The 20,606-nt window shown below is 40.1% G+C and overlaps 1 protein-coding gene across 1 annotated transcript; it reads right to left on the bottom strand.

Annotated features, from left to right (window-relative positions):
* Nucleotides 1-9,838: 9,838 nt before the first annotated feature.
* On the bottom strand, nt 9,839-17,991 carry e2f1 (E2F transcription factor 1). The gene is made up of 7 exons (XM_069660884.1): nt 17,721-17,991; nt 17,359-17,458; nt 13,900-14,119; nt 13,601-13,753; nt 12,252-12,366; nt 11,884-12,166; nt 9,839-10,439 (listed from the first exon to the last, which is right to left on the bottom strand). The coding sequence occupies exons 1-7, from the start codon at nt 17,970-17,972 to the stop codon at nt 10,198-10,200; spliced, it is 1,365 nt and encodes a 454-aa protein (XP_069516985.1). The 5' UTR covers nt 17,973-17,991; the 3' UTR covers nt 9,839-10,197.
* Between the last annotated feature and the right edge of the window lie 2,615 nt (nt 17,992-20,606).

Here is a 20,606-nt window from a genome sequence, read left to right as displayed (position 1 = left end):
AATGTGAGATGAGATGAAGAAATGTATGAGCATGCTCAGTTTACTGATATTTCTTAAATGGACATAACATGATCTGGTGAGCTGTTTAACGTGGTGGACAAAGCATTTAACAATTGAATTTTGACCTTATAAAGAGGGGCCTGATTGTTCCAAATCTCATGTGATCCTTCCAAAAGTTGTGGAGACATTTGATTCAAAGAAACACACAAAAGTGAAAGTCATGGTGGTGAGAAAGGAAGGTCAGGGGGTCTCCAAAGTCACATGGAGTCACTGTCTGGCCCCCATGCTGCACCACATTTCATCTTAATGCATCAGACACTTTTTTTAAAGATTATTTTTTGGGCATTTTTTTCCTTTATTGAGAGGACAGTAGAAGAGTGGGGGATGACATGCAGCATAGGGCCGAGGGCAGGAGTTGAACCAGCAGCCACCGCAAAGAGGACTGTAGCCTCCGTATGCGGGGCACCTGCTCTACTGACTAAGCCAAACCAGCGACCCGTCGGACAATTTGTGAGGTATATCCGTCTGGACCACATCATTGTGGTCCAGAACTGGGCCGACAGCATGGCAGGAAAACTGATTAAGTGGTTAACTGGTTAAGTTGAGTCACTTTCGACTCATTGGACTTGACCTACTTTTCTACCATGTTGTCACATTGACTGCCAAACAAGGCTTACTGGTGAATCGGACACACCTTTTTCTGGTAAAAAAATAGTCACTGGCACTCAGACCTTCATGATGACACACAGCTGAGTATGCAGACAATAAAAGAGTGAAAGGTGTGGAGTCCTCAAAGGGATGACTATGAAACTTTTTAGTTTGAAAGCCACAAAATGCCCGGCTCTCAAAGATGAGACGAACTTTTCTCCTTTTTTTATAATGAATTAATTAAAGAATATTTAGAAGGTTGTGATTTAATACATGTTTTTTTATGGTGAAAGTGATACTCGATAGGTTTTATTATATGAAATGAATGATGGTTGTGCCCTGTGATTGACTGGCCCAGTCCAGGATGTACCTCGCCCTTCGCCCAATGACAGCTGGGATAGGCTCCAGCCCCCCGCAACCCTGAACAGGATAAGTGGTATAGATAATGGATGGATGGATGGATGATTGTTGTGGCGGGTTTGTGGTCTAACATTACATTAATGTTAACACTCTAATTCAGACTTATGCATTACATTAACGCACACTGGACAATATACTGTCAGCTTCTGTTTTCACTCTACATGCTCCTCTAGGTAATTTGTTTAGCCAATTTCATGATAGATCTTACCACTGTTATGCCGATGATAAAGAAATCTACTTCTCTGCAAATCCAAATAACCTGAACCAGCTGTCTTCCCGTCACAATTGTTTAGCCGCAGAGTGGATGTCTCTGAATGTTCTTAATTTAAATCCTGATGAGACTGAAATACTTTTAATTGGACCTGATAACTTCTCCTCTGCAGTTGAACACTTTATTGGCCCATTTCAATCAAATATCAAAGCTACAGCTAAGAATCTGTGTATGTACTTTGACCTTCACATCACTAAGCTCGTCCAGTCCTGCTTCCTGCAGCTAAGAAATATTACAAAAATCAGATCAATACTCTCCTCTTCAGATCTCGAGCTATTAATTCACACCTTCATTTTCTCCCGCCTTATTGTAATTCCCTTTGCACATGCCTCAGCCAATCATCTCTCAATCGTTTACAGTTAGTTCAAAATGCAGCTGCCAGATTATTAACTAGAACCAGCCGTCGGTCCCATATCTCCCCTGTTCTTGCATCCCTCCACTGGCTTCCTGTAAAATTCAGAATAAACATATGAACATACAAAGCACCAGTTACATTTCAGACCTTCTAGTCCCATATTCTACCTCTCTTCCTCTCCGCTCTTCTAATCTCGGCCTGCTATCAATCCCACATTCTAATACCAGAACAAAAGGTGATCGTGCATTTGCTGTTGTAGCCCCGACTCTCCGGAATCGTCTTCCACAATCTGTCAGATCCGCTGAGTCTTTGGACAGTTTTAAGAAGCAGCTAAAACCTCTTTTGTATGGACAAGCTTTCTTGTAGCTCCCCATCCCTATCTTGTGTTTAAGTTTGTTTTTGTTTTGCTTGTTTGTTTTTTGCCTCATTTGGTTTTGTGAATTTGCCTTTTGTTTTTATTCTTGTGTTTGTGAAGCACTTTGTAACCTGGTGTTTTAAAAAAAAAAGTACTCAAGTACTAAAGTACTAAATAAAGCTTTACTTACTAGCTTACATTGCACATTGTTCTTAATTTTAGAATGTTGGACATCTTGTTCTTTATTCTTATATTACCGACTTCAGAGGTCTGGAGTCCATGCCTCGACAGTTCAGGGCTGTTTTGACGACAAAAGTGCAGCTGGTCATAATGTTAGGGCTGATCAGTGTAATTCTCTCTATATAACTAAAATGTATCTTATTATAATGGTTATGTTGATCCTGCAGCTGATGTGTGTAACAAAAAGATTGTGTTTCTCAGGAGTGCTGTCTTTCACTTCTCCAGTCTGAACTTGTCGAGATGGGGCAAAAAGTGTTTTATTATTGCATAAATCTGTTTTTGAGTTATAACCTTAATGATGCGTTGAGATTTCCGATCATCAACACATATTTACTACAAAGTGCTTCCTGAGAAAAGGGTGGGATGCTGTACACACCTTTCTCTGGTAAAACATTGCTTTGTTTTACATTCTTTCCTGGGAATTCATTACAGGTGTCACAAGTGATTTGTTCATTGTCACCATTCACTTTTTAATAGTCATCGGCACTCAGATCTTCATGATGACACACAGCTGAGTATGCAGACAATAAAAGAGTGAAAGGGACTGTGTTGAGCCCTTAAAGGGACGATTATGAAACGTTTTAGTTTGAAAGCCACAAAATGCCCGGCTCTCAAAGATGAGACGAACTTTTCTCCTTTTTTTATAATGTATGAATTGAAGAATATTTAGAAGGTTGTGATTTAATACATGTTTTTTTATGGTGAAAGTGATACTCGATAGGTTTTATTATATGAAATGAATGATGGTTGTGCCCTGTGATTGACTGGCCCAGTCCAGGATGTACCTCGCCCTTCGCCCAATGACAGCTGGGATAGGCTCCAGCCCCCCGCAACCCTGAACAGGATAAGTGGTATAGATAATGGATGGATGGATGGATGATTGTTGTGGCGGGTTTGTGGTCTAACATTACATTAATGTTAACACTCTAATTCAGACTTATGCATTACATTAACGCACACTGGACAATATACTGTCAGCTTCTGTTTTCACTCTACATGCTCCTCTAGGTAATTTGTTTAGCCAATTTCATGATAGATCTTACCACTGTTATTCCGATGATAAAGAAATCTACTTCTCTGCAAATCCAAATAACCTGAACCAGCTGTCTTCCCGTCACAATTGTTTAGCCGCAGAGTGGATGTCTCTGAATGTTCTTAATTTAAATCCTGATGAGACTGAAATACTTTCAGTTGGACCTGATAACTTCTCCTCTGCAGTTGAACACTTTATTGGCCCATTTCAATCAAATATCAAAGCTACAGCTAAGAATCTGTGTATGTACTTTGACCTTCACATCACTAAGCTCGTCCAGTCCTGCTTCCTGCAGCTAAGAAATATTACAAAAATCAGATCAATACTCTCCTCTTCAGATCTCGAGCTATTAATTCACACCTTCATTTTCTCCCGCCTTATTGTAATTCCCTTTGCACATGCCTCAGCCAATCATCTCTCAATCGTTTACAGTTAGTTCAAAATGCAGCTGCCAGATTATTAACTAGAACCAGCCGTCGGTCCCATATCTCCCCTGTTCTTGCATCCCTCCACTGGCTTCCTGTAAAATTCAGAATAAACATATGAACATACAAAGCACCAGTTACATTTCAGACCTTCTAGTCCCATATTCTACCTCTCTTCCTCTCCGCTTTTCTAATCTCGGCCTGCTATCAATCCCACATTCTAATACCAGAACAAAAGGTGATCGTGCATTTGCTGTTGTAGCCCCGACTCTCCGGAATCGTCTTCCACAATCTGTCAGATCCGCTGAGTCTTTGGACAGTTTTAAGAAGCAGCTAAAACCTCTTTTGTATGGACAAGCTTTCTTGTAGCCCCCCATCCCTATCTTGTGTTTAAGTTTGTTTTTGTTTTGCTTGTTTGTTTTTTGCCTCATTTGGTTTTGTGAATTTGCCTTTTGTTTTTATTCCTGTGTTTGTGAAGCACTTTGTAACCTGGTGTTTTAAAAAAAAAAGTACTCAAGTACTAAAGTACTAAATAAAGCTTTACTTACTAGCTTACATTGCACATTGTTCTTAATTTTAGAATGTTGGACATCTTGTTCTTTATTCTTATATTACCGACTTCAGAGGTCTGGAGTCCATGCCTCGACAGTTCAGGGCTGTTTTGACGACAAAAGTGCAGCTGGTCATAATGTTAGGGCTGATCAGTGTAATTCTCTCTATATAACTAAAATGTATCTTATTATAATGGTTATGTTGATCCTGCAGCTGATGTGTGTAACAAAAAGATTGTGTTTCTCAGGAGTGCTGTCTTTCACTTCTCCAGTCTGAAGTTGTCGAGAGGAGGCAAAAAGTGTTTTATTATTGCATAAATCTGTTTTTGAGTTATAACCTTAATGATGCGTTGAGATTTCCGATCATCAACACATATTTACTACAAAGTGCTTCCTGAGAAAAGGGTGGGATGCTGCACACACCTTTAAAAATGTGTCAGTTCATTAACCATTGTAACATGTTTGTGCCACCGTCTGCACAGAGTGGTCTATAGCTCTGCAAAACCCCAGTAACTATTATTTTTTGTATAATTATTACCTGTTATTATAACAAGAATACAAGTGGGCGAAAGGTGGGCTCGAACCATCTGTATTACCAGTTCAAATAAAATAAGAAAACTACTGGATTTTAAAAAAATGGTTAGGAGTTTTGGTAAATATGCAAATTTGCCCTTTTTGGAAACAAATAGCTAAATAATTTGCATTTTAATCTTTTTTAATAATAAGTGCTTGTGCACAAACTATTCCTTGGATTAGGTTGAGTCGATGTAAGAAAGTGACCTGATGTCCAACTTTCTACTGAATCAGCTTTTTATCCACCAAACTCAATGGAAAGAGATGTGAATGAAAAAGGATTCTCTGCACAAACAACGCCTGTGATTCGCCCAAAAACACACCGAATGACTGAAAAATGAGACACTCATGTACAATGTAAATCAATGCAATGCAACTCTTTCTCAGGTCATTCTCAGACTGCTTTTCCCTGCATGCTTTCTGTCCTGTTCGAGCTGTGATGGGCAAAGGGCTCCCTCTAGCTGCATGAGAGAGAATTTTTCTCTTTTATTTTCTGGTCTTAGCTTTTTTTCTTTTTTAGGTAAGCTTTAATTGTAAGATAAGCGTGTAATGATGATATGGGTAACTGGGGTGGAATATCTCCCATCTCAGTGCAAAGATGTGTCCGCAGTGCATGGAAACGTGCATTACATGGTTTATTTCACTTTTTTCCCCCACAATGGCATAACCTCAGAAATATACCTTACCTACCTACCTTTAAGGAAAAAGCAGAAATCACCCTCTTTCATTCTTCGACATAGACAAAAAAATCTTCTCTAATTTTTGTGTGTATGCTGATTCTGCTGACGTTATTGTAATCATAGTTGTTTATGTTGTTGTTGTCTATTGTGTTGTTATTGTGAGTTTGGACTAATGAATACGTTTGTGCTTTACTTGACATCAGGGGAAAGTCTACAACCAACCGCACCCTCAGTCTCCCGTCCGGTTACTTGAAACACTGTATTTCTGATGCTGCAAAGAGAAGCTGTGGTGCACGTTGATCAAATCAAAATAGTTAACTTTTTATTTTCGTCAAAGAAAATTTGATACAAAAGGGCCTATTGGGGCCCATTAATAATTCAGAACAAGTACAAACCTGTATTTTAAAACAGAACAGAATAACTGAATGATTGTTTAGTTGCTGCAGTTTCTTTTAAAAGCACTTTGAAAAGCGACTCAATCAGGGTTCAAGTCAATTCACCTTCCATCTGTTAAACAGGGAGAATATGCTTTTTTTCCCTCCAACAGGGACTTCCACACAAAGTAAGACACATTGATATAAAATTAAACACCTTATTGAAGCAAATGTGATATAACTCAACAAACCTGACCAGTTATTTCAGAAAACCCTGCTCGTCTCCGTATGAGTTCTTTTTTGCGTTTAGACTGAAGGTGATTTGATTTCAACCCTGGTGCAAATATTACCGTCATTTTTAAAACAAAACCTGAAAACATTGCATTCTTTCACCATGACCTGACACAAAACAAAATCCTGATTTGAATAATCGTGAATTATTCATGTTTCTCCTCAACAAGGCACTGCATTTGTCCTGCAGAAAACCAAAACACACATTTAGCAAACAAACAAACATGAACTCTGACTCTGCAAACGCTGTCTATCAGAGAGAAGGCCACGACAGACACAGAAGGAGAACATTGTTAGGGTTATATGGGTAAAAAGTCAGTTCAGAACATTTCAGATGCTGATGACATAACAAGCAGGATTTTAAGGTTTCCACAGAGCTGAAAATAAAAGATGTTTTACACATTCAAATGACAGTTTGAGGCACCCGGAGGTTACACTGTAGTGCATGTACAACCTTAGATTAGCAATGTAACATCCAGATATCTTAAAGTGATGTGAGAGAGAGGCTGATATTAAGGATTAAGTTACAAATTATTTAGGGAAATTAAAAAATAAAACGATGTGAATAACTCATTTTCTGCACCATTAGCCAATGCAAAGGTTGCACATGAACACAAGGTAACACACAGGGAAATAAATATTCTCCATGATGGGAGAAACATGGCAGAAATAAAAAGGTGCTACTCATAAGAAGCTAATTTACAAATAAAACATGTCTCACCATTAAAAGGACAAATTTATCAATGATGAAGAATGTGTTATGAGACGCTTCCTGCGAGAAAAATCAACGAAAAAATTTGTACCATTTTTCCATTTCAACCCATTTTTTTTTTAAATAAATACAGAATTCAATAAAACTAATTCCACACACAAAAACTTCAGGAATGCATCAACATGTTAGCTTACATAACTTAGAACGAGGGGAAAAAGCAGATTTCATTAACTACAACCATATATACAACACGTTGCAGGACAGTTTCTCCTCTCACACACGGAGTACATGATGTGAAAATGTCCGTTATTGCTGATTATTTCAACTGAACATCAACGAGCCAGGAAGGAGCATGTGAAGACGGAGCCTGATGTGAATGTTGCAGAAAAACAAGAAGGAATTGATCCTTTCGGGGCCACGATAAGGTATCTCAGGCGCCTCCTTTGCACATAGTAGAGGTCATTGATTTAAGGCATGAACATTAACTTTCTGAACTGAGCTGAAGTGCATATAAGTTAACAGGATGTCCCTGTATTTAAATCCTATCAACTCAAACCTTCCTGAAGTTTAAACTGCTCTACACTGATTTGATTAGTTGAAGCAAAGATGTGGCTGAGCTTTTAATCAGAGGACGTGTTGAACTTTAGCTGTGTCTGGGACCTTCTCCACATGGCGATAACAGTCGGGGTATTTGGGGGCTTTAATTTACAGGCATCTGGTGAACTTTTCTCCCTGGCACCCTTGGCTGAAAAAGTTGAAAGACAAATAAAAAACATGCACCACATTTTTCTAAACCTGTTAAAACCTATCGACCTACACACCGCCCATTAAATGCACCTTACACTCTCACACGTTTGCATCAAACAATGATTTAAGACTTTGCTCTGCTCCAAACACCTGAGACTAAGGCTAAACGCCTAGCTAACTAATATTCAGTATTAGTTTTTACTTGCTATCATAACTGCAGCATACTAGCATCACCTGGTTTCCAACACACCAACAAACATATCTCAAACTTTCAGATTTTATTTGCCCGTTTTTCATTCAAAACCACATTAAATGTCTCACTGTGGAGTCTCTACCTTTGTCCTCTGTAGTCCCTAAATGGCTTTTAGCAACATCCAATGACACCAGACCTTCAAACAAATAACGATGACTTAAATGGTCTGATACCTTTGATATCAGGAAAGATGAGGATTCGCAAAAGTATCTTAGTTCTTGTTTATGTTCATTTTGCACACAGAGAATGAACAGACTATAAAGACAGCCAGTCTGTTGGTTGGCGGGTTTGGAGGGCTATTAAAAAAACGAGCTGTAAACAGAGACTGTACAGAAGAAGTGGACGAAGCTTTTGGGTCTGAAAAGTGAAGCCAGTGTGGAAGTTCTTTAAACCTGCACTCTCTCTCTTAGCCAGCAGGGGGCGACTGCACAGGTTGCAAAAAGAAGCCTTCTTAGAAATTGAGCCTTGGTATGCATTTTCCTGATACGTTTATGTTTTCACTCACTGGTAGTTTTCTCAACACAGAATTATGTTTATTTTGTAAGTAACGACCCTATTTATAGTAACATAGACCAGGGTTTTTTGCAAACGGTGGTACTTGTACCCCTTGGGGTACTTTGGACATCTACAAGGGGTTCTTTTTTCTGTGGCAAACACTGGAAAATCCCGAATATTAGTAAAGCTGAACTTGTTAAAATAAAATTTAAATGCAAGTTTGATAAAAACAACAATTTGTAATTTATTATTCTATTTTCAGTGCAATCATTAACAGCTATAAACTGTCGACTGTTGCAACAAAAGTCAAATCCAGAAAATGGATGTGTGGTTGAAACGTGACTGGTTTTATTTATCGCAAATATTAACCACCTGATGAATATCACAGTTACCATTAAGTATGGACGGAGCTTGCTACCAAAGCTAGTAATAGCTTTAACTAATAATTACGTGTTTGCTAACACCTAGCTCTTCTCCAGCTCCTCCCTCTCATCCAAAGATAGTCCCTTCCAGCTCCAAAGAAAACAAGATGGCAAAGTCCAAAACGCCAAACGTGAGGCTTCAAAAAGGAAGTCCAAACACAGATGGGTGATGTCAAGGTCGCTAGGTCCACTTCTTATGCACATGTCTATTGCTGTGTTCGAAATGCCATACTATAGTAGCAGTACGTACTGATTTGGCCTCAATGTAGTAAGCAAAAAATACCAGGATGTCGTACTGATTCGGAGAAAATCTCCAGTATGCATCAGACCAGTCTACCTCGCCTACTGTATCCCACAATGCAAAGCACTGGAACATCACAGCGCTAGTTGAAATGACGGACAGCAGCAGATTCCAGCAGAAGGGGGGCTATAGCTAAAGAAGCAGCAGTCACGTTTACTTCCGCCTGGTGTAGCATACTGCAAAATGAATTTGAAAAACTCCTCCATACTACATAGTATCGGCGAACACAGCATGCAGTATATAGTACGTAGTATATAGTATGTAGTATGCAGTACGGCATTTCCAACACAGCCAATGTTTAATATAAACTCCTGTTAATCTACTGTGGAACGGCTGCAAATGTAGTCTTCCTGTTAGGTCAATAATACCTTGACTGTCATACACAGTTAGAGAAACCAGTCTTTAAGGACTCCAGTGTGTTTGACAAATCTAATTTGTGATTTCCTTTGTGCTTATGATGACCTCTGTAGTTGTGAAAAAAGAATGTAGAGTGTAAACTGCACCAAGACGCTTTTGGACAGCCCAGCACTGAACCTGCACTACGCTGAGAAAAAACACAACGAAGCCGTCTGAGAAACCTGCTGTATGAGTTTTAGCATGTAAGCTTATCAGTGTTCAGGAAACCAGCCCTATGAGTACAAACTCCACACACACACACACACACACACACACACACACACACACACACACACACACACATCTGCGCTATCCACTTAGATAAATCATCTTCAATAAAAACAAAAACCTCACTTGGTACAAAATATCAAAATAACATTCATATAAATAATTTAAATAGCTATACTAGAGCTAAGTCTCGGTCTAAAACGTTTCAATGGCCAAAAGAAGTGCTAATAATGTGCTGTACAATTTGGGGACTTTTTGATTTCATAGTTTGGGGGCATTTTGGGTTCACATAGGCAATAACACAAACATTCTCCCACAACCCACAATAAAAACAAAAAAAGATTTGTCCTTAAATTTCCTGCTCTCCGTCAGAAGCCCCAGTGAACAAAAAGAACGCCCACATGCTCGTCCTCCTTTTCTTTTTCACCTAACTGTCTCCCAAAACCTGCGACAAGTCACCAAAGTCACAATCAAACAGTTCGCTGATGCCTTCATTGTCCTCTAGTCCGTAGTGGTAGTCATGACTGTGAGGGGGAGACATGATGATGAAACCGTCCAATGGGAGAGGGAAGCCCTCTCCGTTCAGGAAGTCCGAGGAGGAGAGGGGTGAGAGGTCAAAATCAGGCATGTCCCCGAGGCCGCCGAACGGGTCGCCTCCCAGAAATGATTCTGTTACAGAAGGTCAGATGTGAAAAGTGCTGAATCACAATGACTGTGTTGTTATGGAGTGGGATAAATAACTTATTAATCATACACAACTCAACGGAAAGTCCATGTTGGGCATGCGACAGTGCATACCCTTTATACAAGAGATTTTTTTCATGTAGGTCTTTTACAAACACCCTGCAAGGTTCATCCTTGGAAACAGCAAACTGTTGAACTGTATAGATGCTTCAGGAAATGCAATCTCAGATCCCATCAGTTATAGTCTGAAGACGACATAGCCTCTGGGGACAACGGTGAACATGTCGGGTGTGTAGCCAGCGGTTAGTGATAAATGACTTTAATTATAACAATAAAATAACAGGTCTTACCTTCGCCAACATTTCCACATCATGATGCAGATTTGTATACAGTAAAAATGAAGCTTTGTCAGGTCTTTCCTCAAGAGGAGAAGAAGACTACTTTTAAAATGCTCGTTTGTTGAACGGAGGTCGGATCGATCATTTCTGATGCATTTGAGGAAGTCGGAAAAATGTGAACGCTGAACAGCTTTTGTGACACAGCGTCAAGGGAATTTATCTCAAGTTAAATTTTTGATCTAGAACAGATTGTTTGCTGAACTGGAATATAGATTTCTGATACGTGATTGGTCAATATTACTCGGACTACAAGCGTACTACAAACGGAAACAACAACACTTGCCGTACCTAAAATCCACGTCCCTGCCTACATAGAAATGTAGAATCTGTAAATAGAGATTAAAGGAGACGCTAACATTTCCTGTTTTCTACTTCTAAAATTTGAGGATTTAATGCTTTCCTTTACCATACAGGAGAGTAAACTGGATGTAATTTTAGACTATTTGTTGGACTTTTTTCATTTTAAAGCCATATTGATTAATCAGGAAAATAATCCTCAAATTGTTCGATGGTGAAAAAGGTTTTGTTTGTAACACCGCTCGCTCCACTGCTCTTAGTGGAAACATGACTGGCCTAGGCTGCAAGGAGAGGAAGGGTGTCTGATGAGAACATGCACACCTCTGTGTTGCTGCAATTGGAGTATTTTTATTTTTTCAATTGGACCTATTTATTCCCAGGAGGCATGAATGTTTGATTCTGACAAAACCCATTAAAAAGTGAAAGCTAACTGAGTATGCAGGAGCTGCAGATACTTAAAGTAACAGTAATGCAGGGTGGCAGTCAGAGCCTGAGTTTGCAAGCTAGGCATTCTGGCTTCCTCCTTTGTGGCAGTGGAATTTTAAGATAACAGCAAAATGGGTCCACCCAAATGTCAAAGCAACACATGCACATAAGCAGCGCTATGTTCAGCTCAGCAGTGCACCAAAGAAGTTGGCATGAATGTATGTTGACCAAAGCAACAAGTTTTTAAAGTTACCTTTAAAAGCGACTTTCAAAAAACTGTGGATCTATTTACAGACGTGAGCACTCACCTGTGTCTGCGCCTAACACCAGTGATGCCGGGTCCTGCTGGGAGGCTGCTGTCACCGTGGACGACGTGGACGCTGGCGATGACAAGCCAACTTCCAGGGCGGTTGTGAATGTTCTGGTTTGTGATTGGTCTGTGGGTTGTGCAGGAGGCGGGGCCAAGGGAGGGTCAGCATTGGGTTTCGAGGGACTACTTCCTGTCACGGGGCTGCAGACACCGGAGCTGTCTTCTGGACAGAGGAAGACGTCGATCGGACCCCGCGTGCTGTTCAGCGACACTTGGTAACCCTGAGAGACAAACATGCACCATCATTTAAAAACACAATGTCAGATTAAAGTGTTTGGAAAAGCTGAGTATTGTTCAAGCCTGTACCTTGCAGGGTTCTGAAACTTGCATCTGTGTCTCTGGTGGAGCTCTGATCACCATGACCAGCTGGTCTGGGGAATCAAATGAATTCCTTAAGTCCTGGCAGCGCACATAGCCCAACGTGAAGACCACGGCCATTAAGGAACACAATACACCTGCATGTAGTGTCCTACTGAAGCCCAGAGTCACTAAACCCACTCACTGACTGCTCAGAAAGTTTGGGTTATTTTTATTGAGAATATGTCTGATACAAGGATGTAAATGACACTGGTGTTGTCAGCCCTCTGTGTTTAGCTTCTGGAAGATAATAGAAGTTGTTTGGTTGCTTTTATCACTTTCATTTCTTATTTTTGGTCACTGAGAGTGATTTCTCTCCGCAAAGGGCTTTCCCACCGATTCATAATGCAGTGAAAAAGCTGCTGACATGTCCCAAATCATGTCAACAGTTCACACACCACAAAACCAAAGCCACAGATGGTCTTCGTCTGTCTGCTGTGTTAGCGACTACAGACTTCAACCATATCCTGTATGATTACAAGAACAGAAAGCACAGTAAGGTTGCACTAACAAGATGACTTAACAAGGCCTATACACTTCTTAGTTTGAGTGTTTGGTTATCTTATCTGTGAATGACACACAAGCCCTTTTTACACTGCGGTTCCGCCTCAGCGCCATCACAAAGCCCCGCCGTCATGCAGCCTTTGCCATTTCACATTGGACCAAGCAATGCCGACATAAAGCCACCCCAGTGTGCGTTTCTACACAGCAAAGCGTACGCGAGGTACGCTGTTCCGCTCTGCCAGCTCCGCTGTTTACACCAACGCCTCCGATGCTCAGAGGCAGAATGGCTTCGCCCCACCGCCTCTGTGCGTTACGTAAAAGACGGAACGTAACAGAGGCATAATAATCCCGCCTTGAACTGGCAGTGTATAAGAGGCTACTGTAACATGTGCATGGTCTGTCTGCCCCTTGCTCAAGGCCATCTGTTTGCTGTCCTGCCCAACTCTTACTTCACTGAGAGATTTGTTGTTACTGTCTGTGGAATCGACAGCGACTTGGGCATTAAAGCACTGAGTGTCTGTCTTATACTATGGAATAAATACTATGTGGAAAAAAAGATGTCTTTGCATTTAATTTACATATACTTTACATTACCATGTAAAGCAGTGAGTCCTCGTTGCTGCTGCTGGACTCGCTTTCTGTTCACCCCATCACTGGTCATCATCATGAGAACATATTACCTATAATGTCTGGTGACCCCGTCATGGCAACTCTTATCAGAGCTACTGTTGGTTTGTTACCAGTTCGGGTCTCAAAGCATCAAATGAAACACCTACAGCTGCTCAAAAGGATATTTCTTGTTCTGTGGCTCCTCTGTGAGCAGCCGCAGCTGCAGGTTACATTTGGTGATGAGCTCGTCCAGCTGCTCCTCGGCCTCTGTGAGGTCACACACCTCCCTCTGCAGCTCCTTATGGCGGGCAACTAGCGTGGCATCAACTCGATTACCACTGCAGGGACAGATAGCACGGAAAAATTCAAATCAAGAAGGAAGATCCTGTCTTATAGTCATATTTATACTTTATTTCATCTTTTCCGTTTCCTCACAGTAGCATCATCCATTCTAAGAACACATTCCTGGCCTTCCTATACTCACAGCCACTGGATGTTGTTCTTGGACTTCTTGGAGATGAGCTGGATTCCCTCCAGGACGTTGGTTATGTCGTAGATGCGTCTCTTCTGGACGTCCAGGACCTGCGAGGCCCAGTTCAGATCCACCACGCCGTCAGCGGACTGGGACAGCAGGTTCAGAAAGCGCTTGGTGGTCAGGTTCAGGGAGGTGTCATACCGCGACTTCTCCGTCGTGATTCTAGGAACTGAAAAAATAGCAGAAAGGGAAGAAAATGGATTTAAAAATTGAGCTTGTAACCACATTGGGTAGTTTCTTTCCTGGTGAAGTAACACAATTATTGGCCTACAGCTGACGGAGAGAGGAGTGAAGAAAATCAGCCATCTCTCCTGAAGAAACAATTATTGATTTATCTGGTTTACTTGCTGAAATTGTAGTGGGAGTCCAGAGGAGGAAAAAATGAAAGGCCAAACTTTCAAAGAAGAAATAACATTTGATTTCAACAATATGATACACTGCCCCCGCTGGATGAGGAGTCATATAAGTGAAGGCAATATAATACTATTCAACTTGCTTGTTAATGTTCCTTGTTACAAGCGTCTGTTTAATATTCAGTTTGGTTAATTAAGGCATTCTTCAGCGTGTTGTTACTGAGTAGCAGACTTCTGCTGTGAAAAAAAGAGTGCTGTTGTGGATGCAGGTCTGCAGAAAGAAGTCGTCAATGACAAATTTGAAGAACGTGTGAAGTGAACACTAATGAATGCGATATGGACGACAGCAGTGATTTGAGGGTTTATGGAAAAGAAAATGTCAAAAGACTTTGGCAGTCACATGACAGAAAACTTCAGCCAGGTGGTGCGGTCATTCCTGCACTCTTGTTTCAACTTTTCTTACTTCACCGTCAAAGGAAAAAGTTTAATACGTTTTATTACAGCGAAATATGTTTAAGAAGACTACAGAGTTTAAAGTTGCTATAGATGCATTTCTAACCATGACATTTAAGTCTTTTTTAAAAGAAGATACAAAATCATTTTAGATTAATAAACATATGTTCAAATCAATGTTTTTTAAAATTAAATTGTTGATTTCTTTCAGAAGTAGCCGTGTAATAAGCAGGATAATAAACAGCGAGCTGATGGCCATCGTATTCTGAGAGAACAGATGCATTACTCTGTCTGGGGTGTGTCATTCAGCAACAACGATCCACTCACTGTACATTATGTGTAACATGTTATACTATACACTGCCTGGCCAAAACAAAAGTCACCACCTGGATTTAACTAAGCAAACAGGTAAGAGCTTCCATTGGAAAATGACTGCAGTGATTAACATGTTTCAGCTCATAACAAGTTATTTAACCCTCACTGATGCAGTGAGTCGCTTCTCATTTCTTAAACAACCATGTCAGAAGACAGATCCTGTGGTTTTGGAAAAGATGTGACTCTGTTTCAGAAGGGTGAAATTATTGGCCTGCAGCAAGCAAAGAAAACTACTAAGGAGGTGCTGAAACTACTAACATCGGGTTAAGAACTGTCCAACACATTATTAAAACCTGGAAGGATAGTGATGAACAATCATCTTCAAGGAAGAAATGTGGTCGGAAAAAATCAAACGTTCGCTTAAATCGCAAAAAATGAAGTGATGCACCCATCGTGCCCAGTGCCTACCATACACGCCTGTGGGGGCAGTCTTATTATCTGGGGGTTGCCTCCGTTGGTCAGGTTGAGGTTCAGCAATGTTGGTCAGCTGAATAATGACCAGGTTTTTCCATCAAGACCTCTACCCCATTTAACATCTTTGGGATGTGCTGGAGAAGACTTTACGCCGCAGCCCGACCCTCTCATCATCAATACATAGATTAATTAATGCAACTCTGGACAAAAATAAATGTTGTGACATTGCATAAGCTTTTCAAAACGATGCCATGGCGAATGCATGCTGTAATCAAACCGAAAGGCGGTCCAAAGAAATATAAGAGTGTGTGACTTTGTTTTTGGGCCAGGCAGTTTATATATCTCCAGCCATTTGCACACTTATAGTTGCAGAAAAATAAAAGTTTATTCCAATAATCCCAAGCACGCAGCAAAAACCATTCAGTTTCTCTCTTTAAACATTATGTCCTTAGTTTTAAGTGTTCCCTATGTAATAACCTGTGCCAACACCCAGTTTTTAATGAGTTTAAATCTTGATGCTCATTTACAAATGACTTACCCCAAATATATGTTTGTGTGTGACGGAGCTTTAATTAAGTTTTACTTTTTAAAAATGCCATTAAAAAAGTCATGTGACAAATGATGCTGGTTCTCTTTTTTTAACTTTGATATTTGATGTCAATCATTTGATTTTTTCTCAGCACGTCACTTCAGGCAGGAGGTTTTTTTTTTTAATTCACTGAGTCAGCAGAAAAACAAGCTTGTTCACTGGTTAAGAGTGATGCTGGGATACTGAACACAGAGGTCCTTATTTATGAGTCAGGTAAACTGTTATGATAGCTGGGATTTGTTTCTTGCACACATGGATTTCTTTTCTCTATCTTTTAGTGTATTTTGCCTTTAATGATCAATAGTGGCAAATACTTAGATATACACAACGTAACTTTTTGTATTAAACATCAGGTCTTGCTTTATGTAATTTCACAGGTGATTTCAGCCATGAGAAATTGACAAGCTCCGAGTAGTATATTCGGAAACACATCCTAAAAAATGCACCTCTGCCTTCCCGTTTCTGATCAATTTCCCATCGGTCATAGAACTTTTCAGTTCCACTACCACTAAAAAGGGACTTTGGGAACCTAGTAAAAATGTTTGTGGCTCACTTTTCATACAATTTCAGAATCAGACTCACAAGAACACTGCAAAGTTCTGCTCTAGTGTTTACTGCATTCAGAACTTCCCAAGAAGTACTTTCAGTTGAAAGGTTTATAAACTATTTTCCTTTGATTCAGTTTGTGTTTGCAATACTGGTCAAAGCATTATACCTTGTAATTATTCCACTTGAAAAGACATATGTCATGAATTTGTAGTTTGTGCAAAATATGAATTGACAACTAAAACAAGTGATCCTGTTTGTCTTTAACACTCCGAGTCTATTTTTTCTGGGGTAGATAGGGGAGAATCAGAAATATTTCTGTGTTTAGCATGTGAACCACAACACCTGAAATAGAGTAATTAATACTAAATAATGCCAATTGTCTTCCTGTATAATTTAAACCAGTTTTGTCATTTCAACAGACCAATAGTTGAGTTACGAACCGCCCAGTGAAGACACAGACTGTAGGCAGGCTGTTGTCTGTGCTGACAAAAGGACAGCTGTTTTTAGGACAATGAGGGCTGGAGCAAAGGTCACAGCATGTATGGATGGGAGGGTGGATGTAGCACATGTGCAGCTGACGTGACGCTGCTCCTGCTGTGAGTTATAGTAACAATGAAATTCAGCACAACTATTGTGACTGAGCCAGTGTGTGTGCTTGTGTGTGTGTGTGTGTACCTCTGGGAGGGGCAGGTGTGGAGGGTGGTGCTGGGCCTATGGACGGTCGAGTCGTGCTGACATACTGATGATCACTATCCAGGTCCAACTTCCGCTTTACCTGAAGAAATATGAATAGTGTGAGAGAAAAACATACAGTACATGTCATAATACACTATATTTTATTACAACTATGTACCTGTTATGTATAAAGGAGTAAACGAAAGTGAAACATTTCAAAGCAACAGGTAGATGGACTTTGACACAAGGCAGAAGTAGTGCACATAAACCTTTGAACATTATTTGATCAAGGAACAGCCTGCTGACCACTTCCCTTATCTCTCTTTCACTTCTTCCCACACCCTCCCCCCTCATCTCCTCACCGGAGGTCTTCCCAGAGCCGGCCGTCTCTTGTCCTGGATCCCCACATCAGCAGGGCCCTGCGGCGTGGCAAACAGCAGGATCTCCCCTGTGCTGGAGGGGGCAGCTGCTGGGTGGAGTCCCTCATTGCTGGGGCTGGTGATGATCACTATCTGGTGATCATTGCCCAGGTCAATACTCCCAGAGTTCAGCAGAGTCTCAAAGTCAGCTAACAGATCCTCCGATGTCTGTCCTGTTATCAGAGTCTCTGACATGGCAGTGTGTCGCTGAGTACCCCTTAACTTTTCAACAATTAATTCTATTTTCTTTGCTCACAAAATGTAAGGAATAATAGTGAGACCTTCTGAAAGTTTGCCTGCAGGTGTTTAAAGATAGCTTGAGCATTTCTTAAATCAAATTCTTTCTCTTTTGTCCTTTCTTTTAAAGAAGCTATAACAGATACATTACAACTTTACCAATCACTTCATTTACAATATTCCTATTGTAGGCTTTAGACTGATGGTGAAACAGCAGCACGGGATGTTCTGCCAAACAGGAAATTTGGCAAATAAAACTATATTGCTAAATGTATGCCAACTCATCGACTTGAGGCTCGGCCGCTGATAGGTTTCAAAAGAAAGGGTCGCAAATTGTCCGTGGCAGGTATAAAATGCTGGAGGTTAGCGAGCTAGTAGGGAGCGAGCTAATCTTTTGTTTTCATCTGTGCTGTCAGTACAGTACAGCCGCGAGGCCAGGCCACACTGTTCTTAACACAGCTACCGACCCTGCTAACGAGCTAGCTTGATTCCTAAACACAAAGACTGAATTAAGTTCACAAACAACCCGCTGCAGTCAGCAAACTATCCATTTAAGGGTCTAAAACGATGTAATATCTACGAACACATAAGACAGGGCTTAGTTAAATAGCTATTAAAACTTTATAGCAGCATTCCAGGAGTGAGCTATCGAAATAAAATATCTACAAAGCACAAAGCATCACCACGACTCAAAAGCATTTTTGAGAGTACATAAAATAAAGCGACAGTTAGTTGAACCGAATATACAAAGATTTAGCTGAATATGAAATATAGGGCAGATTAGCATGCTAGCTAAGTTATTAGCAGCAATTCTTCAACCCCCTCGTTTTGTTGGGGCACGCAGGAAGCAGTCCGACAAAACTGGAAATATGAGGAAATTAAGCAATGAAATACAAGCGTGTCCTTTAGAAAAGTAGCCGTTGATCCTTTGGTTGATCACAGCGGGTGCGGTCCATTTGTAAAAGCGCCGTCCGGACCCCGTTATCGGCTGTTATTGTTGTTATTGTCCCAGCTGATCTACATCTAAACAAGGATCGGACGGTTTTCGCGCGAAATCTTTTTTGCCGCGAAACAGACACGTGAACCAATCCGACCGTTATGATTGGTCAAAAAACTGATCCATCTATAGGGCGGGACAGAAGGCCTCTGATTGGTGGAAACGGTAGTCTGTCATTTTATCGAGCACAGATTAATCGTTGCGAAGGTGCGTTTAAGTTCCACGAAAAAAACGGACTCACTTGACGTTTGTTTTGTTACTTAGCAGGGAATCAACGAATTACCTGTACACTATTACACCATCAATACTACGATTGAATAAACCGCGTTTAGCATTGCAATGTAGCTCAAAATTAAATTTGTCATGTCCTATATTGCATGACACGATCGAAAATGTTTTTTTTCTAAATACGACAAAATCTCAACCATTATGTTTTACTTACATTGTCAAACAGTGTCTAATCATTTAATATTTTTCATACACCCATCGCTCGGTTGTAAACGTGAAACAAGCACAAAATGAAAATGCCTCCATCATCTTGTTTTTTAATTTTGTTGTTTTCTGTGGACTTCCTTGGGAGGTGAAGGGAGCATTCCTCAATAGGCAGCCTCTGCTAATCGAGCGCCTATCGCGTATCAGAAGAGCTACAAGATGGCGCAGGCAATATTTGAAGTGCTTGAAGGTAGGAAAAAATTATAAATTACCACGTAACTACAATTATAATAGAGCGTAAACACATATTTTAAACTATGTCAATATTAGAGGACTGTTATAAAACGATGTTAATGCTACTACCTTACTTATAACATTTAAAACACCCCATAGAGGGAAGAGGGACTATGACTGTAAACAAACCAACAGATTGATTATTTTTTAGACCTTATGGACAGCTTATGGCTGTAAGTCGTACTCATCATATTGCAAAGAGGCAATAAAATTACATTTACCCAACATGATTAGACTGAATGATACATTTCTTGCAGGCCCTTTGGATAAAACCACTGTGTTTTTGCTATGGTACCTAAAGGACTAATAATAAGTCTGTTAGTCGTAGTGAATTTTCAGCAACTATGTATTTTAATCTGCGGATACATTAATTATAAGTATAATCATTAGATACATTATTTCAAACATGTATAGTAAGATTACTGTAGAGTAATAAGAGCATGAGGTGGCTGGAGGCTATCCTATGTAATATATATCCTATATAGAAATGCTGAATGTCTGCATGCTCCATTTTGTCATTTTACATCTAAAGGCTTTGGGAACTGTCACTTAAAAAGCCTGTGCATGCACAGATCCTTAGTGTTTAAATGTTTTTTCTCATGTTTAATATACTTTTCTCTCTTGGGGCAAACCACTGCAATATATAAGCAATATAACTTCAGAAAAATGTAAAAGTTATATCAGTTATTCTAGGGCAACACAAGTTAAGTTACATTGTTTTTATTTATTATACTTACTGTTTTAGACAGTGTGTTATTTAGTTTGTTTTGTTATGTTGTTTCATTTTCTAGGTCTTTTAATTAAACTCATCAGGAATGATGCTCCTTATTTCATTGTACAATGGCAAAGACAATACAGGCTTTCTGTTG

The sequence above is a fragment of the Semicossyphus pulcher genome, unplaced genomic scaffold (genome assembly GCF_022749685.1).
Source record: "Semicossyphus pulcher isolate SPU_LCO1_2020_fin unplaced genomic scaffold, fSemPul1.0.p SCAF_13, whole genome shotgun sequence".
NCBI lineage: Eukaryota > Metazoa > Chordata > Actinopteri > Labriformes > Labridae > Semicossyphus > Semicossyphus pulcher.
Note: the sequence above shows the minus strand (reverse complement) of the source record. Positions and strands in the feature narration are given on the sequence as shown.